General features: G+C 65.9%; 1 protein-coding gene across 2 annotated transcripts; it reads left to right on the top strand.

Annotated features, from left to right (window-relative positions):
* The first annotated feature begins 1704 nt into the window (after positions 1-1704).
* On the top strand, positions 1705-20830 carry PPP2R3B (protein phosphatase 2 regulatory subunit B''beta). Of its 2 annotated transcripts, none has more exons than XM_037027709.1 (13): positions 1705-2423; positions 10152-10337; positions 13230-13333; positions 13497-13599; positions 13991-14065; positions 14799-14885; positions 15220-15376; positions 17053-17101; positions 17510-17599; positions 17800-17975; positions 18933-19051; positions 19135-19241; positions 20083-20830. In XM_037027709.1, exons 1-13 carry the CDS (start codon positions 2142-2144, stop codon positions 20246-20248), a joined length of 1701 nt encoding a protein of 566 aa, XP_036883604.1. In that variant the 5' UTR covers positions 1705-2141; the 3' UTR covers positions 20249-20830. The 2 variants fall into 2 exon arrangements, with proteins under 2 accessions (XP_036883604.1, XP_036883605.1); XM_037027710.1 differs by lacking the exon at positions 1705-2423 and adding an exon at positions 5815-6475.
* The last annotated feature ends 1699 nt before the right edge of the window (positions 20831-22529 follow it).

Here is a 22529-nt window from a genome sequence, read left to right as displayed (position 1 = left end):
TCGGGGGGCTGTCTTCCTTTCTCACACCCCAGCGTGCCACCAATCACCACCTGGGGCTCTGGTGCACGCAGACTGTGTGTGATTCACCGGGAGGGGATGGATGTGAGATCCCGGTGCCGGGGAAGCTTCAGGTGTGGCCCCAGGGCTCAGGTGGGCCAAGGAAGGTGTGGCCTGCCCTCCCACCTGGCCTAGATAATGCACCTCAGAAGCAAGCCCACCAGCTGGTGCTCAGGCCTCCTTCTAGGAAGTCCTCCAGAATTCTCCTTCCATGAACACCGTCCCCCACCCACCCCCTCTTCCACCCCTGGGACCTCTTGCCACCCCCGGGAGACAGAAGGAACCAGCTCGGCTGCCCCCCACGCCACAGGCAGACCCCCTGCTCCTGCTGGGGCAGGCAGTGCCCGTCCCCACAGGCTCCCCGGCCACAGCCCCTCTTTGTGCTCCTGGGACAGCTCCGCGGAGCCCGCACGTCCTGAAGGGGCATTCTGTGCCTGTCCTGCCACGGAGTTCTGTCCCCTTGGCAGCCACACAGGCTCTCCCTCCGTCTCCCTGCTGCGTGCGCCCAGGCAGATAAAGCCGGCTTGTGCAGCAGCTCCAAAAGCCCTCTTCCCCCCCAAACCGCTAATGAATGGAGCTCTGACAGGCAGCTCATTACAGCCCCTGAGTGAAAGCCAGCCTTGTTCTCGGACAAGAGGGCTGTATGCGACGCCCAGACAGACAGCTGTGCTCGTGTGTGCTTCTCTCCAGAAGGGACAGCGTGGCACACAGGGGCGTGTGCTTCTCCATGCGTGGACCTCACTCAGAATCCCTGCCCGTGGCGCCGTGCAGACTCAGGGCACACGGATCTCCATCTCCAGTCAGGGACCCGAGCTGAGCTTGGAATCGTTGGCTCCAAACACTTGCGTCGTCGGTCTGGCTATATCGACCCTGTGCAGAAGTATTCAGCAGAACCCAGCTCGTTACACCCTGCAATTGCCCCTAAAAGAGACCAGAAACCAGCAAAAGCTTCAGAAAACTTTTGTTTAAAAACAAATCTCACAAAATAAAAAAGATCAGGAAGAAAGGAAAGAGATACACGTGTGCAACGGAGATGATTTACCGACCCTGGAAGAAGCATACTCGGAAATAAACGAGGCATGGGGCAACGTCACGTAATTAACTCCAGATGTATTGTTTTTATTTTTGCAGTCATAGCAGCAGTTCAAAAAAGAAAAGCAGTTCACTCTCATCCGAATACACCAGCGTTGAAAGTAGCTGCACGCCCCCAACGCATCATTATCACTTGGTAAACGAAATGAACGTAAACGGGGCGCCTGCGCTCAGGACCTACCCTTTCCATCGAAGATCCGAGCTCGGGCTCCTGCTCGCGCTCGCGCTCGCGCCCCGCCCCGCCCCGCCCCGCATCGCGCGTGCTCGCTCCCGAGCTCGGGGGACGCACTGCGCGTGCCCGGACGCTCTCGGAGAGCACGCACGGCGCACGCCCCTCTGCGCTCGGTGGGCACGCAGTGCGCATGCTCGACCCGCCGAATCTACTCCCCGCCCAACCCAGCCCTCGGCGACTACGCCCGGCGCAAGCTCGCACTTCCTAGGCCTTAGGGTTGCGTCGTCCGCGTGGATCGCACCCTTAAGAAGCCGCACAGCAGGAAAACTTGTCTCCGGGCGGCGGCCACCCCCCGTCCCCGTCCCCACCCACACCCCACCCCCACCCCCGCGCCTGCACGCCCCCGCTTCCGCCAATGCCTCCACAGAACTCCGGCGGCCGGCGCGTCCAACGGCGGCGACGTGCGCCGCCATGGTGACGCCACGCGCCGCGGTGACGCGAGACGTAGGCGACTTTGTTTGGGAACGTGGCTGGCGCGGCCGTTTTGAAGCTGTTCTGAGGCGCGCACGTCCTGCCTGGGCCGCCTCAGCCGGTATCTCCAAGTCTGTGCAAAAAACGCCGAGGCGCGGGCCGCCGCCGCGTCCGGACCGAAAAGTCTCGTCAGGCCGGTCCCCGCCTTCTCCCGGGCCCCGGGCCCGCACCACAGCCCGGTCGGGCGCCGCCTGCACTTGTGTCCTGCACCCCCGAGGTCTCTGGTGGCCGCACTCGGCCCCTGGCGTGAGGATCGGGGCTCCCAGAAAGGCGGGGCCGAGCCTCAGAGATGCCGCCCGGCAAAGCCCTGCAGCCCGTGCTGAAGATGAAGGTGGACGAGCTGTTCCTGCGCTGGCTCAGCGAGGCCGGCACGCAGGCCATGCTGCGGGACTGTCTGCAGAGGATCCGGGCGCCCGGGCGGGCCGACTGCGGCGATGGAGACGCGGGGCGGTCCCGGCCCGCGCCCGCAGCTCCGGCCGCCGCGGCGCCCGCGCTGCCGGTGGGGGCCGCCTCCAGCCCCAGGCATGGGCCGCATGTCCGCGGGACCCGCAGGTCGGCCGGGCCCAGAGGAGTAAGTTTCTCTTCCTTCCGCTAGCGCCTGCTTAGGGCCAGGTACCTCGGGACGCGGACGCGTGGCAGGTGCCGGAGGAGGCAGGGGGTGGCAACAGCAGGTGTGAGCGCTGGCCGCAGGTGGCGTGTACCCCCCCCCACCCCGCCCCCTAAACGAGACAGCCCTACATGCTGAAAACCTAGGGTCCCACGTTGGCCGTAATTTTGGAGTTTTCTTCAGGTGGTGTGAAATTTTTTTTCCACTTGAGAGGAAGAGATCTGTGTGTGGCTCCGCTCAGTCATGCATTCATGGGTTGACTTCTGTGTGCATCCCGACTGGGGAGCGAACTGCAACGCGGGCTGTTGGGACGACACTGTAACCCAGGGAGCTCCTGAGCGTTGTTGAGGTTTTAGCCCTAGTCTGTCTGGAGCTGGACATGGACAGAGCGTGAAACGCAAGCTGATTTCTGCCGTTTAGCACAGGGTCCGTTTAATAAGATGTGGCCTCCACTTGTTATGGAAAAACGTAGGGTTGGTGCTAAAACCTACCTACGGTACTGCATTGGAGTTGGCTGTGAACCCTTCAGTTCTCGGCGGGAGCCCCTGTGCCATCGTCCGCAGCATCAAGCACGTCACAAACTGGTACCATTCAGTGTCACAGGGTCCCCANCCCCCCCCCCCCCCCCAGAGGAGCGCAACAGGAGGCCTGTCAGGACCGACACCCCCCCCCCACCCCCGCAATGGCCATCCCATGGAAGGGTCGCTGAGCTTTGACCTGGAGCCCCTCCCCAGTCAACACAGAACCTGCAGGGCGGGGCCTTGCTGGAGCCTGTCCCTTTGAGCCAGCCAGGCTGTGCGTATGGGCCAGAGCTCAGGTTGCTCCCTCCAGCACTGACAGAGCTTCCTGTCCTGCTGGCATCCATCCCGCTGTCTGTCTGTCTGTACTGTCCATCCGAACTCCCCAGACTGCCCGCCCTGGACTGCTCACATCTTTACAGAGCTCCCCACTGTGTCTGCAGTGTTTCTGGGACCAGGCCCAGCAGCGCTCCAAGGTGCATTCCTGCATTTTGTGCCCTGTGCTGCGTCCCCGAGGGACTGGGGACACCGAGTACGGACAGGTCAGCTCTGTGTGAGGAGACAGTCTAGCAAGGGGTCCTCGGCCGACGCAGGGCCTTGCCTTGTGTGTGGGAAGACGTGGCACTTCATCCAGGATGGACGGCACATCCATTGTGGTGCGCCGTCCATCCAGGGCTGCCTGGGTTTCTGTGGAGCAGGTGGCAGGCTCACGGGCCCTCCAGCGAAGGTCCAGGGCACTTCTGTCTCTGTGCACACCGGCTCCTGGAGGACCGGAGGGGCCCACTCGGGAGATGGGAAGAGGGGCTGGGTGCCCTTGCAGGAAGGGCCTTCCCTGTGGGATCGTGGGGCTTGGACTGGGAGCAGAGCAGGTAGTAGGCCGGCACTGTGTGGGGTGGGATGTGAATCCTGGGCGTCGTCGTACGACTCCTCCCTGTCCGTGGCCAGAGGACAGCTCCTTTGCACGGGGAGGTGGGCCAGCCGGGCAGCGCCCGGCTGGCGTCCCAAGCTCTGGGAGCAGCACCCCCTCTCCAGGTCTGCAGGGAAGGAGGACCAATGAGGGCCCCTCAGCAGGAAGCCAGCCAGCGTGCAGGATTGCGCCTGTTCAGGGGAGCGCCTGGCCGCCCCATCGCCACCTGGGTGGTAGTCTGGCTCCAGCCCCGCCAACCAGCATCACTCTGAGTGCGGCCTGTCTGCAGTGAGGTGCCCAGTGGCCTCCTGCATGTGGCCGCTGGGTGTCAGAGGGTGGAGCTCAAGCACCCACCCAGCCTTACAGCCCAGCTCCCAGGTCACCTGGCACCCTGTCGTCTGTCCCTCTCGTGGTGGCGTCATCTCTCAGCTCTCCGTCTGGAGAACTTCGAGGGGGTCACACCCTGAGTCCTTCACGACATTCAAAGAGTGGGCAGGAAGGTGGACTTGAGCAGAGACGGGGCAAGGCAGGAGTGGGAGCACTGAGGGGGTGACCCCGGGGAGAGCCCCCAGGGAATGGGGGTTCAGATGGTGCGGATGCTGAAGGGAGAGGGAGAGACAGTCGGGGCCCCTCCTGTTTGTCCCCAACTCGGTGTTAGGCAGTAAGGGGCAGAACTCGGGGCGGGGAGTGATCAGAGGTGCCCGGGGTGAGAGGGGGTGAAAGGGCCACCGGCCGAGAAACAGTGTGTGGATATGGTGGAGAACGTGGATACGGTGGAGAACGTGGATACGGTGCAGAATGCGCTTGTGTTTGGGAAAGAGGGTGCTGTGCTCCAGCGCAGCCAATGTGGCCGCCGCGACTCATGCAGCCCCCCACCCCAAACGGCATGTGAACGAACGGTGGGGTGTGCTGGAGCCCATGGGGGCTATGTGCCTCCTGCCTCGTGTCCGTGACCCCGAGGCTGCTGGAGGAGAAGAAGCTGTTCATCGATCAGAGACGCAAGGTGGGCAGTGGGGAGGGTGCTGTGCTCTGTCGGCCCAGCTCTGTTCTGGGGCTGTTGTCCCCAGCGGCAGGGACACGCCCGCGGTGCCACCTGCCTGTCGGGGACCCTGTCACCATGAGGCTGGGGGCCTGGCAGAGGGAGCTGGTCACCCCTCTGCACATGGTGCTGTGTCTGGCAGACTCGGGGGAGCCCTGGCTGACAAAGTGAGGGCACAGGGAGGGGCGGAGGCCAGGAGAGGCTGCCCTCTGGGGACCTCACTGAGGGGAGCTGCCTGCACTGTGGGAAGGAAGGGCTCCTCCCGGGCAGTAGGCACTGGCAGGCAGGTGCTGCCCAGGGCCCGGCCGTGAGGTGCAGTGACCGTTCTGGGGTGTGGGACCCCAGATGGAGCGAGGTGCTGCTCAGCGTTGCTCAGCCACACTTGATTGGAGTAGTCGGCCACTGTGAGGCTGTCTTCCCTCTCGGGCGGCAGGATGTCCCACCGCCCCTGCCCCACCCAACCTAGTGCTGCTGACCTGGCGTCAGCACACAGGGTCCAGGAGGCCTGCCCCCGCACCCCCCCCCCGGGCTTTGTGAACGTGGCTTTCCATCCGTCAGGGAGGCCTGGGCTGTGAACTCAGCATCTGGGCCTGACCCCTGCCGTCCCTGCCCTCTTCATCCACCTCAGGGTCAGGACGTCCCACCCAGCAGTGTCTGCCTCAATCCTGGAGCCAAGTGGAGGGGCCCCAAGGCCACCCAGCCCTGCAGACTCCTTGCCTGCCCCTCGGCGCTGGGCAGACGGCCTGAGCCTGCCCCTGGGAGTTGGCGCTGGAGCGTTAGCGCTGGAGCAGCGGGGGTGGGGGGCGGAGCCAGCAGACCCTGTGTGTGCGGCTGGGCGGGGAGCAGCTGTCCCCAGTCTTCGGCCAGCCCAGAACCACGGGGCAGGGCAGGGCGCGCGCTCCGGGACTGGTCCCATCTGCCTCGGCACAGCCTCCCCTTGTCTGGAGCGCGCCTTTGTCCCCTCCCTCCCGGGAACTCGCAGGCGCTGCCCCTGCGTCCTCTCGCTGCCAGCCGACCTCTCAGTGTCAGTCTCTGTCCCTGTCCCTTGGGTGGGCTGAGCTGCAGACAGTCGCTGCGCCCCTCCCGCCACTGCCACCGGCACAGAGAACAGCTCCGGCAGCCGCCTGGGGCTCCCTCCCTCCCTCCCTCCCTCTCGGCCGCCGCCGCCGCCGCTGCCACAGCCGGATCCCTGCTCAGCTGCCACTGCCCTGCCGGCCCTGCCTCCCCCACCCTCCAGCCATGTGCCCGCCTCAGCCTGTGGAATGTGTGCGGCCCGGGGCCGGCCCCCAGAGCGCCCGCCTGGCCGCGCATGGAGCGCGCTGAGCCCGGCCACCCTCTCCACCCCACCCGGCACAGCTGCCGCCTCCAGCCCCCTGGCCCGGCCCAGCCCCGAGACCCCGGGCCCCGGTGGCCCGTGCGCGTGGACATGCGGCTCCGCGAGCTGTCCCTGCGCCAGGACCCAGACCTGAGGCAGGAGCTGGCCTCACTGGCCCGCGGCTGCGACTTCGTGCTGCCCTCGCGCTTCAAGAAGCGGCTCAAGGCCTTCCAGCAGGTGCAGATTGGCGGGTCCTCTGTCCGCTGTCTTGTGTGTCTGTTCCCGTGGGTCCTCCTCAGGCCCCTCGCTCGTCCCTGGGGCGGGGGCTGCAGCCACTCCGGTGGGGGTCCATGCGGCTAGGGAAGTTTGCCGGGGCAGAGCTCCCTCTGGAAACAGCTGCAGCAGCGTCTCCCCCGTGGTCTGGCCACTGATGCCCCCGAGGTTTCGGGACTGGCTTCAGTGTGCACCCCACGGCTGGCCGGGCATGGAGTCGTTGGGGCCCGGCCCTTTGTCGGGCCCGGGCTTGCTCTCCCATGGAGAGAGAGCATTGTGCGCCCACGTGTGTGGTGCCGAAGCCTTGCTGAGGCGCTGTGGGCTGCAGTGCATTTGAAGGGGTCTGAGGGGACAGTCACACCCTGGACCACCCAGAAAACAGAATTCCGTGCTTTTGGGGGACTGGTGGGCGCCGGGGCTTGGCCGTAACTCCCGGGAGTGCTCAGAGCGGTGAGGTGGGGCTCTGGGGCTGCTGGCTGCACGCGTTGTGGGAGTGAGTGCAGGCAGCCGTGGAGTGTTCCTGGGACACGTGCGCACCCCTTTGTGACAGGCGGTCCTCCCGCTGGCCGAGCCTCACCCTCTGCTCCCGCTGGGAGCGCTCCCACTGCTTTACAGTTGCTGCCTCTGGGCAAGCTCTGCACGCGGGTGCCCTGTTGTGGCCTGAATACCGGGCTGTGCCAGACCCCACGCTTCACCTGGGCGAGCACAGGCCCACTGTTTGCCGGGCTCCCGCTGGGGGTTTCCTGGGAGCGCACGCCAGCTCGTCCTCAGCTGCCACTGCCCCCTGTCTGTCCCATGTTCCCAAGTCCCCAAGTCCCACACGCTGTCTGCCCCTCCCTGTGAACAGAGTCTGTCCAAACTCGTCTGACTCGGGGTCCCTCGCGGTGGACGCAGCGCAGTGTGCCCTTGCTCGCCACGGAGGGAAGGCGGCCGTGTGGCCGTCAGCGCCCTGTGGGGTGGTTGCAGGGTGTGTGGTGCGTTCAGGCCTGCTCCTTGTGTGGCCCGCACTGCCATACGGGCCCCGTCTCCAAGTCTGGACTGTGTTGGGGCGGCTGCTGGTGCAGACGCGTCAGCATCTGGGGAGCAGAGTCTCCGAGTTCCCCGCGTGGGGCGTTGTTTCTCGTCGCATGGCGCTCGTGTTCACAGCGGTTTCAGGGAGGACGGCGTGTGTCGTGCTAATGCCTTTGTGACGGCACCCCCATGGGCAGGGAAGAACCAGAGGGTCGTTCCCGTGGGGGGTGGGGTAGACAGAGGGACCTTGCCTGGGTGTTTCTGCCTGGTGTGGTTCAGCGTGGCCCGCAGCACAGCCTCAGCAGGTGGGCACGGGTGTGTGGTTGGGAGGGTGGGAGTGATGGGCCCATGAACCCTGAGGAGCCCACAGGGCGATGGTGGAGGTGGGGTCAGACATGACAGGGACGCTGTGCAGGCTGCAGTGCGTCTGGGCCACACGTCCGCCTGCCTGGAACTGTGCTGTCACAGTGCCACAGGGCCCGGCAGGGGTTCTGGGCGCCTCCTGGTCCCAGCTCTGGGACCCCCGGGGTCCCTGAGCAGGAGGTTCCCCGTGTATGGCACGCGGCTGGCTCCCCTTGTGCGGGGTGTGCTGTCTTATCTCTATATGAAAGATAAGGAAGGGACGAGGTCTCGTCTCTCTGTGCTTGATGTGGGCCTGGTCGCTCACTGTGGTCGTCCGGGGCTCCGGGACAGAAGCTGTGGTCTCCCGCTGGGAGAGGCAGCGGTGCGGTGGGTGCTCGGGGCACCTAAAACCCTCGTGCTGCTGGGCCAAGCCACACGGTCGGGGTCCAGCGTGTCAGACTGTTCTTGTGCCCTGTGGGCATGCACCCCGAGACCCCGCAGCACTTCTCAGCCCTTCCTGGCATGCCTCTGCCTGGCCTGCCTGGCCCCTGCCGCGTGCTGGAGCCCTGCTGGCCAGCCCGTGCAGTACAGCAGGTCAGGCTCACTTCCTGAGTCCCTCCTGTGCCTGGAGCACTCGGCCTTCGGTGGGGAGCAGCGTGTCCATCGGCCTGGCCCAGCTGCTGTCTCGGGCGGACTCCTGGAATTGAGGGCACACTGCCCGCACACACACGCACAGAGGTCACCACCTGCGGGACGTGCTTGGAGGGGCCAGGGCACCGGTGCGGTGGCACGGTGTGCCCCAGGAGGCCGCAGGCATCCCTGCGATTCCTGGAATTGGGCCGGGCCTGAAACAGCTCTGTGCCGGGAGGGCGCCTGGACAGGACAGGCGGCCGTGGCCCGGGTGAGGAGGTGAGGGGCCCGCTGTGCAGTGGCGTCCTGCTGCACGTCCTCTCCGGGCGGCCGCAGGCCCACCTCACGGCCCTCCGGACCCTCGTGCACACTCACACCTTTGCACCCATCCCGGCTGCTTCTGTCCTCCTCGCTGGTGTCCAGCCCAGTCACACCGAGGTCAGGAAACGCTGTCCCCGGTGCACAGCCCGCCACGGCAGCTGGCCAGCTCCTGACAGGGTGGGAAGAGAGTGTTCCGCAGCTGTGCCGGCAGCTCTATTTCTGTCCCGCAGGCTAAGCCTGCAAATCCCCCGTGTCCACGCGGCCTCTGCTGCTTCTCCTTGTCCCGGCAGCTCTGGGCGGGGCGCCCTATGCTCAGTCTCCCTCCGTGCTGGCTTTGGGCACTTCCCACCAGCGCCTGCCCTCCGTGCTGGCACTGGGCGCTCGGGGTGTTGCAGTTCCCACACCTGGGACGCGGTGACGCTGTTCCTCCCTGGGTCCACGTCCTCGGCCTGCCTGTGGACTCAGCAGCGTCTTCCTCGGCTTTCCATGGGGTCACTCGCCCGTAAACCTGTCCTGACTTGGAAATGCCATACACTGAAAGAAAGTACACTTGATCTGGATAGCATCACAGCCTGGCCTGCTTCTACCAAGCCGTACCGCTTCTACCACTTCCACGCTCACGCAGCGTCGGCAGGCTGCGCAGACCCCAGTGTGGGTCCCAGGGTCTGGGGCCAGCAGTGCCACTGGGGCAGCCATGCGTTCAGACACCCCGGGCTTCCCGCTCACTGCCCCGTGCCTGCTCTTTCTCCGTCTTCCCAGAAAATGCCCCTGTCTCCGTCCTCTGTCTTTGGTGCAGTCTGCAGCCCATTCACAGTTGCCAGCAGTCTTTCCCCATCCTGGTCCATTTTCAGTCTCGTGTGGGGTGGGGCGGGGGGCGGGCATCCTGATGTCGTGAGGACACAGGACAACTAGGACCCTTGTGAGCTTCAGGCAAAGCCCCCCTACCCCGTGGGAGCATGCGTGGCCCGCCTGTGTGGCCCTGACTTCCCGGGGGAGGGAACGTGGGACAGGTTGTGTGCCGCGCTGGGTGGCCTCAGCAGCTGGGGCGGCAGCTGTCCCTGGGCCGGGGTCCCCCTGCCCTGGAGCAGCAGGATGCTGCTGGGCAGCGGGGTCCAGCCCCGCGTGGCAGTCACGGCGGGAGTGCCACCTACTATGTGCGCGGCGCGTGCTGCAGTTAGCCGCTGGGCTGGTCGGGGGGTCCGCTGCCCACATGCCGGGCAAGTGGCTCGGGGCCGCACTGCGGGACAGGTCCCAGCCCGTCAGTCACACACACGGGTGCCCGGAGCACATTCGCGCCCCAAGGGCTAACGGAGCCGCCTCCCATCCTGTCTCCCAGGTGCAGACGAGGAAGGAGGAGCCCCGGCCGCCAGCCTCCAGCCAAAACATTCCCGCCTTCTACTTTCCTCGAGGTCGGCCACAGGACACGGCGCACACGGATGCCGTCATCGCTAAGATCGAGAGAACCTTCGCCCAGTTCCCGCACGAGAGGGCCACCATGGAGGACATGGGCAGAGTGGCCAAGGTGGGCGTCCTGCCGGGGTTAAGGGCAGAGCTGGTGGCCCTGGGCCCTCCCCCTTCAAGCGGAGGGTCACGCACACAGGGCCTTGGGTTCCCTTTCGTCCTGAAGGTCAGGGAACAGGCGCGTCCTGTGTCACCTCCCAGGCGAGAGAGGGGTCACGCCCGTGTAAGGTAGGGCAGCGCCCGGCGTGCTGCCAGGTGCGGGTACTGCACAGACGCGTGGCCCTGCGCCCTCCCGGCCGGGGCTGCTTTTGCCCCCGTGCGGATGTCTGTGGTTTGCGGGTGTCCTCAGTGCCGGAAGAGTGGCCCTCACGTCGTCCCCTCCGCCCTGCATATGTGTGCGTCGGGAAGCAGGGCGGGAGGCGAACCCCGCCCTGCGGCGAACCCCTGCGGGGTCCTGCGCAGGCCAGGGGGCGGGGCCTCGGCCCCCAACACTCGAGCGCGTGCTCATGCGCGCGCGCCGGTTGTGCTGGTTTCCAGCTGGTCTTCTGCACTGGGGGGCGGGGACTGGGAGCGGGCTCGCACGTGAGGAACAGCCTGTCGCCGCCTAGAGTTCGCCACCGTCACACCGCCGACCAGCTGCGTGAGGCCCAGCTGCGTGAGGCCCGCCTTCGCAGTCTGCTAGGCACAGTCCTGCCCACGGCAGCCCCAGCCAGAGCACCTCAGCTTCGCGGGAGCGGCGGCTCTTCCTCCCGCTTCCGGAGCCTGGCCGCTCTTGGTGTGTCCACATGCCGCAGAGGGACCTTGGCCTTGGCATGGCAGCCTCAGCGCTGTGTCAGGCAGCTTCTGGGGTGCGAGTGCAGGCTCCTTGCTGGACTGAGTCCGCCTGCTGCGACCTCTCTGAGCCTCCCTTTGGGGGAGTCGTCAGCGCCCCGTGGGCTGCGCCGGGGCTTCTGCTGCTTCGGCCTTGGTCCTCTTTCAGCAAACGTGTGCCCCCTGGGTGTCACCCGCGGGTCCTGTTGTGGAATCACGTGGTTGCACCTCCTCAGGACAGCAGCCTGCAGTGCTCACCACTGCTGCGGACTTGGGTGCGAGACCGTGTGTCTTCGGGGCTCGGGATCCTCTTGTGCTGGACTCCCACTCTCAGGTGGATGGAAACGTCACCGACGACCCCCATGTGGCTGGTCCGGGCGCGGGCGGTGCATGGTCTGTGTTCGTGCAGCTGCCTGGGCCTCCGGGGACCTGCTTATTCCTGGCGGGCCTGGAGCTGCCTCTCGCCGCGGCTGCGGTTTCTCAGTGCGCCACGCTGGTGCTGAGCTCGGCTGGGAGCTGTTGGGCGGCAGTCTCGGCTGCTCGCTTCCTCCCGATGACAGCTTGTTTACCGTGGAGGACAGCGTGCGTCGCTGTGTCTCCGCCCCGACTGGCGGTGCCGCAGCTCATGTTTTCCTGGTCAGGTCTCCCGGCTTCAGAACCTCTGGAGACCTCCTCCCCTCAGAGATTCTGACGTGGCCGTGCGGGCCCCGCCTCTATCCTCCAACCCTCCGTCCACGTTTTGTTCTGTCTTTCCCCCAAAGTGGCATTCAGTGTCAGTGGGGTTTCCCTCTCGCTGCTCCCCAGGCTTTGTGCACCACGTCCTCCTCCCTGCCGATACGGGGCTACTGCCTTCTCTCGGCGGCGTCTCCCTCCCTGGGTCCTGGGCGCGCGTCCCCCCACGAGCTGTGCACTTGCTCCCCAGCGTGGCCCTGGGGTGCGCACACGTGCAGCTCCGTTCTGTGGCCGAGGGGTCCTACTGTCCTGCCACGTTTCCTGGGTGCAAGAGTTGCATGGACGGTGGTGGTTCTGGTTTTTGCATTTTGCAGTTCCTGGGGCGCCTTTCGAGGTGGGCGATCGACTTACCCCCATGTCCCCAGTGATGGGCTCCGACTGCCGTGTGTTTGCGTGACCAGGACTTGTTTCAGGGCAGAGGGCAGCCCAGCTCGCCGGCAGCCTGGAGTCCTGCGTGGAGAGGAGCGTGCGCGCCCTTGGCAGCTGCTCTCAGACGTGCGTGTTTGCCTGGGGGGACGGTCCGGTGCTGTGCTGGCCTGGTCACTGTGTGTGCGGTCCTACTCTCAGGCCCTCCAGAGTCCCTACCCACAGCGCCTGCTGGCGGAGGTGGCGTGAGGACGCGCTGAGGGTTTCTGTGTATGCTCAGCCTCTGTCCTCGCGGGGCCATCCGGCTCCGGGTGCCACTGCTCAGAGCAGCTTAAGGGCGTTAGGTCCACCTTGGACAGAACCCAACTGCCGAAGGAGGCCTGTGTTTCCTTTCCCGCCACGCCGTGGGCTGGGTGTTGGGCAGTGGACAGGGACCGATGAGAGGCCGTGGGTGCCGATGGGGATGAGGTATAAGGACCAGGCCGACTGCTGCGACGACATTGGGCTTCGTGTGTCCTTGTGGTGGACACGCGGTCATCCGCGGGCTGGTGGGTCGGCGTGGAGTTATTTGGCCCGTGCGTCCCCTCGGTCAGCTGCTCTGGGGCCCGAGGGGCCGCAAACCCGGGCACCGGTTTTGTTTCTCTTTTGTGAAGCTGCAGTTGATCTTTTCAAGCAGCGCACTTGGGGTTTTGTGGATTCTCCCCCGTGAGCACTTGCTCTCTCCTTCCTGCCTTTTCATCCTTTCTGCCTGCCTTTTCTGAGTGGAGGCTGTGTGCCTGGGTCAGCCTTCTTTCCCCGTTCAGGGACGAACGTCTGGGCGCTCCTCCTGTTCGGCTGCCGTTGCACAAGGTGAGGTGGCCGTCGTTGCCGCACTCAGAATGTTCTCCAACATACACTGCCCTTCCCTTCCTGGTGGCTTACCAGCTGCCGCCTCGTGTCCAGGGCAGGGGACCTGCTGCTCGCCGCTCTCGGGGTGGTGGCTCCACAGTGGGATCCGTTTCGGGTGCGGAGGGGGTGTGCACTCATGCCGATGCCCTGTACGCAGGCCTGTGGCTGCCCGCTGTACTGGAAGGGGCCCCTCTTCTGCTGCGCCGGCGGGGAGCGCACGGGCTCCGTCTCCGTCCACAAGTTCGTTGCCATGTGGAGAAAGTGAGTCCTGGGCCTGGGCTGGGTGGGCGGTCGGGCCACCTGTGTCACGGCTCCTACGGGCCCCGTTCGCGCCCCACGTGGCAGCGACCCATCCCCACACCGGGGCGGGTGGTGTAGATGCGCAGGCGTGACCAGGACACGTGGATGCTCTCCCCGCCCCCAGGATCTTGCAGAACTGCCACGACGACGCTGCCCGGTTCGTCCACCTGCTCATGAGCCCGGGGTGCAACTACCTGGTGCAGGAGGACTTCGTTCCCTTCCTGCAGGTACTGCCTGGGCCACCAGTACACGCCCCGCCCCTCCTCCGCCCCTCCTCCGCCCCTCCCTCCCTACGCGAGTCCACGGCTCACACGCCCCGCCCCCGAGAGCTGACTCAGCCAGCGTCCCCCCAGCTGTGAGTGCGGATGGCACAGGCATGTCCCTACAGGCCGTGCCCTGTGGGAGGTGGTGTCCCTGAGATGGAGGGAAGAGCACCCGGCGTGGGGCTTCCTGGTGCGTGGGCATGTGGTCGTATGTAACCACACGTCCGTCACTGCGCACGCAGCGTGTGCGCGCCCAGCAGCCCTGGAGCAGCGGCCGGGGGCTCGGTTGGGGAGCTGGTATGTGCAGCCCCTGCAGCTGCCTCGCGTGCCCAGCTGCGCCCTGTCCCCTGTGCAGGACGTGGTGAACACCCACCCCGGCCTGGCCTTCCTGAAGGAGGCGTCGGAGTTCCACTCGCGCTACATTACCACGGTGGGTACCCACGGCCCACCCAGACCCCACCTCCTCCCCCTGGACCGGCTCTCTGGTCTTGGCTGGGCGGGGCTTGGTGCGTGAGGGGTCAGGGCTGAGGAGGGGCATGGTGCGGGCCTGGGCCCCAGGCGCCTCCCGCATCAGCAGCACAGTGAGGGCGCAGGGCGTCCCAGACCCTTCCTTCCCCCTTCCGGGCAGGACCCTAGCCCTCCCACAATGAGCGCTTCTCTCCAGCGACTGCTCTGGTTGGAAGCATGTGTCCCATAACACGCGGAGGGCCAGGGCCACGATTCACACTCAGCCTGCGCCTGTCAGCACCATGGGGTCGTCACGGGGCCGGGATGTTGGACGGAGTGTGAACAGGGCCTGTGACCAGTCACGCGTGGGGCGCTGCAGGCACGGCTGTCCCACATTGCACGGGCGGGGGGAGGGGTCCTGGGACGGGCACAGGTGGGAGTATGCAGGGCTGCCCTCCGTGCATGCCGGGATGTGTTCTAACCCCGCCTTCAGATCCCGCTGTTCCCGGGGTGGTGGATTGGTGGGGACGTGTGTGGAGCTGATTCCGTTTTAATGCGCCACTGCAGCCCTGGTGTGTCTGTGTGGGGCACAGGCCTGGCCCTGGGTGGGAGGCCCCACCCACCTGTCCCTTCCTTGGGCTGCAGGCGCCCTCTGCTGGCGGCGGGTGGTCCTGCAGCCGTGTGCCCTTCTGTGCTGAAGCCCTCCTGCCCTGCAGGTCATTCAGAGGATCTTCTACGCTGTGAACAGGTCCTGGTCGGGGAGGATCACCTGTGCCGAGCTGCGCAGGAGCACCTTCCTGCAGGTGGGCGGCGGGGCGGGGCCTGACATCCACCCACCCTCCATCCCTCTGACCGTCTGTGCTTCCTGCGGCCTGTGCGGGAAGCAGAGCCTGCGGGACTGTGGGGTGCCCTGCACACTGAGGGCATGCGGGCTCGTGGGTCTGGGGCATTGAGGGGCAGGGCTGACCTGCAGGGGCCGCTGGGACAGCGTCTGGTCCCCATGCAGGCCCCAGGGCGACTGTGCTCCCACCCTCAAGCAGGGCCTGGGCCCCATGAGTTCCTGGGGGGGGATTTCTGAGGTCCCCACCAGGGAGGCCCATGCCCCCCAAACCGCAGCAGCGTCTCGGGCGTTTGCAGAACGTGGCGCTGCTGGAGGAGGAGGCGGACATCAACCAGCTGACGGAGTTCTTCTCCTACGAGCATTTCTACGTCATCTACTGCAAGTTCTGGGAGCTGGACACCGACCACGACCTGCTCATTGACCCGCAGGACCTGGCCCGGCACAACGACCATGGTGAGCGTGCCGCCGCAGGTGGGGGGCTCATGGGGGGGCTCACGAGCAGCAAGGTCTCGGCCCGTGCGCTGCTGCTCCCTGGAAGCCGGCTGGGACGCTTGTCACCACACGTCTCCTCAGGCTGACCCTGGGTGTTCGGGGACCTTCCCGCCTGTCAGGGTCAGGCCAGGGCTGCTGGCAGCAGGTCACGTGAATCCTCACTTGCCAAGTACAGGTGTCCACGCGGGTCTCTGTGAGCCCTGGGCACGCCTGAGGGGCTCCCGCCGGAGCAGCAGCAGGGCCTGCCCCGATCCTGCCAGAGGGCTCAGGGGGTCCATCCCGTGCGCCCCTCACGCGTCTCCTCATCTGCTCCAGGTGCCAGCTGACCTGCTGCCTGGGAGCGGCCGTGCTGGGGCCCAAACAGCAGCAAGCGGTGTTTTCTTGCTTCTGCAGACCAAACGTCCAAATTCAGCTGTGCATGAAGGGGCTTCCCCCAGAGGGTGTGGAGGACACGCTGCTCACACTCAGCCACGTCCTCATGCTGGACGCTTGCCCTCCCGTGACCTGGAGACTGGGTCGGGAGGTCCAGGGGTCCCAGGGCTGCACTCCCTCCACAGGCTCCAGGGAGGGTCCTTCCCGCCTCTTCCAGCTCCAGGGCTCCCTGGCTGGGGCAGCCCAGCATCCCCCGGCTGGTGGCTGCGTCCTCCTTGTCTCTGTCTCCATGTGGCTTCTCCTGTGGGTCTGCATCTCCTCCTCTGTCACTTCTAAGGACACTGTCACTACATGCACTGCATGCAGGGCCACCCTGACCCTGGACGACCTCCTCTCTGTCCCTTCACTCATCCCACCTGCAAACACCCTGTGGACAAATAAGGTGCAGTTCACAGATCTTGAGGATCAGGACAGGGACGTACATTTTTGGAAAGTAGGTCCCACCCTCCAACCGTAGTCATTCCCACCTGTAGTGAGCACCACCGAGGTGGGCGAGCAGGGGACGTACGTGGACAGGCTGCCTTCAGTCCCCGTCTCCTGGGCACAGTGCTGCCTGTGGCCTGAACTGTGTTCTTGAAAACGAGTATGTCGGGGTCCTTGCCTGCAGGACCTCAGAATGTGACTATTTGGGGTACATGTTGCTGAAGTGGGGTCAGTGGGGTGGTCATGATCCCATAGGACTGGGGGCCTTGTCAGAAGAGGAGATGGGGACACAGACACACCCAGAAGGACACCGTGTGTGAGGACGCAGGGGGAAGACGGCCACCCACACGCCCAGGAGAGGGGCCTCAGGAGGGGCCGGCCCGGCCCATCCCTGGGTCTCCGTGTCCAGACTCCAGAATGTGGAGACATACACGTCTCTCCTTTGACCCACCTTGTTTGGGGCCCCTGTCACAGCATCTTTCTACTTATGCGTTGTGCATGCCCAGAATGAGTTTCTATCCCCATTTCAGTGACGGTGACATGGGCCCTACACTGTGACAAGAGCTCCATCCCTGTCTGCCCTCCACTCTGTCGCGGGGCCCAGGGACCGCCTGGCAAGCCCGTGTCTGTGAGTGGGCTCCTCTTGGCCTCAGGAGTGTGCAGGGCGCGTGTGGGACCTCCAGTTCCAGGGTCCACCCGCCCGTCCTGGTGGTTCAGACCCCTCCCTGCCGGCCCCACGAGCCTGCGCTGGGCCCTGTCACTCACAGCCGTCTCTCCCACAGCCATCTCCACGCGCATGGTCGAAAGGATCTTCTCCGGAGCCGTGACTCGGTACGTGTCTGCACCGGGCCGTCGTCCTGGGGGTGTGGCCGAGGGCCTGGGCAAGTGCTCAGCTCCGGGGCATTCATGGCCGGACAGATGTCGGGGGCGGGGACATGTGGCTTCCCACAGGCCTCACCGGGTCACGGACGAGACACACAGTTACGTCCCGCAGCTCCGTCACGTCCCACAAGGTCATCGGGAAGGGAGGGTACGCACCACGGTCCCAGGAGGCCGTGCAGGGGACCCACATCGTGGGCACCTGTGGAAGTGGCCTGTGTGTGGCCCGAGCATTGAGGGAGCCTGCCCGAGGCCCCTGCACGGGGCACAGGCTGGCTCGCCCGGCCCAGCGGGCGGGCCGGGGCCGCCTCCTGATGCTGCTCCCCGGACATGGCCTTGTGTTTCCTTCCCCGGATGCAGAGGCAGGAAAGTGCAGAAGGAGGGGAAGATTAGCTACGCCGACTTCGTCTGGTTCCTGATCTCCGAGGAAGACAAGAAGACCCCCACTAGGTAGGGCCGGTGCTGCCCCGGACGCTGGGGTCCGCAGGCATCTCTCATTCCCTGAGAACACCCCTGGGGCTGTGCTGGGTGTGCTTGTCCCCAGGGGTGTGTCCCTAGAGCTCTGGGGGTCGGTCACCAGGTTCTGGGAGGAAGGCGGCTGGGTCTCTGGCGGCCGGGTTGAGCTCACCGCCCACCCCGCCCACCGGCAGCATCGAGTACTGGTTCCGCTGCATGGACCTGGACGGGGACGGGGCGCTGTCCATGTTCGAGCTGCAGCACTTCTACGAGGAGCAGAGCCGCCGGCTGGAGGGCATGGGCATCGAGGCCCTGCCCTTCGAGGACTGCCTCTGCCAGATGCTGGACCTGGTGCAGCCTGAGTGCGCAGGTGCGGCTGCCGGCGGCCCGGGCTGGGGGTGGGGGCTGGCTCCTGGTGGGGCTGCCGTGTGAGCAAAGAGGATGCCCCAGCTGAGAAGGGACGCCTGTGGGGAGCCCCGGCCGAGTGCCTGACGGGTGACAGGGCCTTGGGCACCGCAGCAGCCACGTGCCCACAGTGAGCACCCGGGGCGTTGCGCACTGGTGTGAGGGGGGCGGAAGGGCGGGGCCTTCTCCCACCAGTGAGGGTGCTCCCACCTACCCGCCCTGTCCACTCCCTCGCTCTGCCCTCCCCACCATGACGGCAGGGTCCTGTCTGCCTCACAGCACTCGGAGCCAAGAGGCTGGATGTCCCAACCACAGGTCCACGTCCTCAGTTTCCCGGGCGCACCTGTGAGGGGAGACCTGGGGTCACTGGTGTCCCTGCCAGGTGCTGGGACTTGCAGGGGCAGCCGGGGCTCCACCTTCCCCTGAACGCCTTCCTGCAGGAGGTGGCTGGTGGTGCTCGGGGAAGGACGTGGGGCCCTGGGGTCAGGGAGGGGGACAGAGAGACACACCCCCTTAGTGTCTCGTCTGCTGAGTTGGGGCATTTGAATGGAATTGTCCTGGGACCTTGCTGAGCCTGCGGGGAGGGGGGATGGAGGGGGGATCCTCTACTGTCCTTTACCTGCTGCCCAGATCATGTGTTCACAGCGTCCCCTGGTGGCCACAGTGCCCATGTTCTCAGCCCACCGCCGCCTCGGGGTTGCTCCGGACCCCAGGGCCTGTTCTCCTATTGTCCCCATTCCCTCTCTGTCCCCCCAACCAACTTCCTGACTCAGACCTCACCAGGGCGGAGCTCCTACGTGCATTGCTCACATCCCTCGCTGGGTCTGCACGTGCGGTTCTGGATGGGCTGCAGGGAGAGGCACGGTCCCCGGGGGCCGCGCCCCAGACGGTCCTCAGGCCTGAGCACCCCCTCGCCCCACAGGCAGGATCACGCTGCGAGACCTCAAGAGGTGCAAGCTCGCCTACATCTTCTTTGACACCTTCTTCAACATCGAGAAGTACCTGGACCATGAGCAGAGGGAGCAGGTGTCCCTGCTCAGGGTGAGTGTGGCCCCGCCCCCGGGCCCTGATGCCACTGCCCACCCACCCACCCGCCTGCAGGTGTGACACGCGTGTACCCACAGGAGGCAGAGGCGGAAGGCCCTGAGCTGTCGGACTGGGAGAGGTATGCGGCCGAGGAGTACGACATCCTGGTGGCTGAGGAGGCTGCGGGGGACCCCTGGGAGGACGGGTGAGTATGGGGTGGGGGGTGGGATGGGTGGGGACGTGGGGGCGGGTGAAGGGGGACAGGATGGGGTGGTGGCCGGTGGGAGCAGTCCGCTTGCTGCTGTGGTCCGTGCATTCACCTGTGCGACCTTTGGGCGGCGCTGCTTTCCGCGGTGTCCGTGTGGGCAGGTGAGAGGCTCCGTCCTGGGACAGGCCCGGGACCACGGGCTAGAGGTGGCTGCCCCGCCCGGGTCCCTGCCCGCCAGGCCACAGTTCCACTCCTTCCCTGGGCAGGTGGTCCGCGCATCCGTGCGCTCTGGTCTCTCCCCAGCCTCTTGAGTGCATGGCTTTGTCGTCAGTGAGACCTGAGGTTCCCTATTCAGCGGGGGTCCCTGGCCACCCTGCTCCTGTCCTGGGCGTCTTGTCCTGTCTCCCAGCCGCAAAGCGGTGCCCTGGTGCCGGGAAGGTGGGGGGACCGCTGGTTTTTTGGGCACAAGCCCTGTCCAGACTGGGTGAGGGGTGTGTCCGCGTTTTGCCCAGGTTGGAGGGCTGTGCACATCCCCTCTCAACCCCGAGGAAGGGCGGCTTGTGATCCACGTGTGGGTGTCCTGGGCTGCACTCGCTGCCTCCCGTGACAGACCCCGCACCGACCGAGGGTGGGATGGGGTGCTCTGCACACAGGCTCGCCCTCCCGTGTGCAGGGGGGCAGGCGCCCCACCCCCTCCGCACTCACAGCCCACTTGCCGCCGCGGCGTGTTTCCTGGACACCACACACCTACTCTGGACGGCTTCCCACGTCCCGGTCTGTCCTCAGGGAGCCCTGCCCTCAGCACCCCCTCGCGCTCTCACCGTGGCCCCTGCTGTAGGTACGAGGCGGAGCTGAGCCCCGTGGAGCAGAAGCTGAGCGCCCTGCGGACGCCGCTGGCCCAGAGGCCCTTCTTCCAGACGCCGTCCGCCCTGGGTGCCGCCGACCTGTACGAGGACGAGGAGGAGGAAGAGGAGGGCAGTGAGGACGACATGCAGCCCTCGTGACGGGCTCCGAGGGCCATGGGCGTGGTCGGCGACGCCTCTGCTCCTGCGTGGAAGCCAACAGCACCGCGTGTGACAGTTTCGGAGGGTGAGCTCTTTACGGAACATGAGGTGCACTCGTTCGGAGTGATGAGTCTGTTTATTTATTCGGCACTGAGGCTGGGCGCAGCTGGGCCTGCAAGGGGGACGCTGCCGCCTGGCCCGGCGGGCAGAGCGGATGCCGGCCCGGGAGATGGTGGGGCCGCCTTCAGACCCACGGTTTGGGGACGGACCGGGCCCGGCCGATGGGTGACGCCCCAGGGAACCCTGTTCTGTCCCGGGAGGACCTACCCGTTCATGGGGCCTGTCCCTGCGCAGTCGGCTGTGGCTGTCTGCATCTGGTCAGCAGCAAGTGCGTCCGGACACTGTGCCCTGCGCCCCACGTCGGCCCGCGTCCGGGCACTGGGCTGCCCCCTGGCGGTGCTTCTGCGATCCTTTCCTCCTCCATGTACAAACTGTACAGTTAACGTGTATTTGCTGTGGAGCGCGATTTTAAAACGTTTTACGAGATCACATTTGTATTTTCCAATAAATAATTTAAGGGTTTCCAGCCTCAGGCTCTGCTCAGCCAGCAGCCCAGGCAGACAGGCCAGGCAGCTGGGTGCTCTCCCCTCAGCTCTGGGTCCTGGCCCTGGGGACACCGCCTCCCTCCAAGCACAGAGGGTGTTTTGCCACCGAGGCTGGGTCCTGGGACCGTGGGGACAGAGGGAGAGACTGGTCCAGTGAGACGCCTGTGGGTCACCCCCCTTTTTCAGCAGTATCCTCCTTCCGCCTGTGTCCCCGACGACCCCAGGGGCACCCCCTCTTCTGGGAAAAGCTGGAACCACGAGTTCTGAGACTTCTCGAGGGCCAGCCGGCAGGGTCCTGCTTCCTGCAGTGCTCCGGGGAGCCTCCCCTGCTGGCCGGCCAGTCCCCCTCACCCTGCCCACTGGGCGTGGACACTGTCCTCGGGCAACAGCAGGACAGGTCACCCGGCCTCCCCTCAGCCTCCCCTCAGCTGGGGTGGCTGTCACCTGCAGGGCACCGTGGCCATGAGGTGCCCACGCATGGCACGGGGACCACTGTCCTGCCCCAGCTGCTCCCTCGAGCCACACAGACTGGTCCTCAGCCTCTCCCTGGAGGTTCAGGGCCTCAGGAGTGACGGGGCAAAGGTCGTTTTCCTGGGATGACAGGAACGGGGGATGACCAGAGGTCCACGTGGCCCAGACCCGGCTGGGAAAGGCCTGGTGGACCAGAGTCTTGGCTTTGGGGGCCAGGGCCCACCACCCAGAAGTCCCACATGGTCCACAGGACCCCCGCACTATCAGCATCTTGCAGTGTTTGTCAGGCCCCGAGACCACGTGCCTGGCAGGTTCTGGGGTTGGGGTCCCCTCTCCATGGGAGCTGCAGAGCCACCGAGACAGCCTGGCCAGCTGCTCTGTGGGTCGGGGTGTTGCCCCAGTGCCCCACGGGGCGGGCTCCATCCTGGGTCAGGGCACAGACAAGGGGCAGGCAAGGACGCATCGATGAGGGGAACCAGAAAGTACCCCCCTCTCTCCCCGCTCCTTTCCTCTGTAAAATCAGTGAACACAAAGATGTTAGAACGGCGAGCACCCCGCTTCCGGGTGCTGCAGAGGGGCTGCTGTCTGCCGGACCGGGGAGGGGTTCTGGCCAGGCGGGGGCGGGCGGCCGCTGTTTCCCGCGTGCCCTGCCCTCACCCTCCCCGGGAGCTGCATCCCCACTGACGACACCCTGCTCTGTGTCCCCTCACTGCTCTTGGCCACCGTGCTGCAGCCCACACGGTTTTGTCTGTCCCCATGCACCTCATTCCCACTGGTCCCTGCCCCCTGGAAAGGCCAGGCGAGCATACTTGGGGGTTACCTTCACACACGCGGGAAGACCCCAGACCTCAAAGCACTAACACCCTCATGCCCTGCAAAGGGGGCTGTCGCAGGTCCCGGGGCTGCCCTGGGCCAGGTCTCACGTCCGTCTGTCCTGCCTGAACTGCCCTGCGTTCCAGAAGCTCCGGCACCGCCTGTGAAAGGGGCTAATAACCCCTGGTCTCCATCGTACTCGTGAGACACTAACAAACCATGCACATCACCTGGCCCCTCTCCAGCCCCGTGAACACCTGCAGCCGCTGAGGCCGGAGGCCCGCATCCCAGGGCTGGGACAGCGCCCTGGCACCCGGTCAGGTGCAGCACTACCCTCTGTAGACCAAGCACCATCAGGCATCTTCCCTTCCCAGGCCCCGCGCCTGGGATCC

This window comes from Sturnira hondurensis, unplaced genomic scaffold, assembly GCF_014824575.4.
Source record: "Sturnira hondurensis isolate 20B ecotype Veracruz unplaced genomic scaffold, ASM1482457v3 Scaffold0019234, whole genome shotgun sequence".
Classification (NCBI taxonomy): domain Eukaryota; kingdom Metazoa; phylum Chordata; class Mammalia; order Chiroptera; family Phyllostomidae; genus Sturnira; species Sturnira hondurensis.
The sequence above is the reverse complement of the archived record's forward strand: the minus strand, read 5'-3'. Positions and strand labels throughout refer to the sequence as shown.

Coding starts and splice junctions, on each gene's coding strand:
- PPP2R3B (XM_037027709.1), top strand. CDS start 2,142: ATGCCGCCCGGCAAAGCCCTGCAGCCCGTGCTGAAGATGAAGGTGGAC. Junction 13,334..13,496: donor TTCGTTGCCATGTGGAGAAA/GTGAGTCCTGGG, acceptor CCCCGCCCCCAG/GATCTTGCAGAACTGCCACG. Junction 17,976..18,932: donor GGTGCAGCCTGAGTGCGCAG/GTGCGGCTGCCG, acceptor CTCGCCCCACAG/GCAGGATCACGCTGCGAGAC.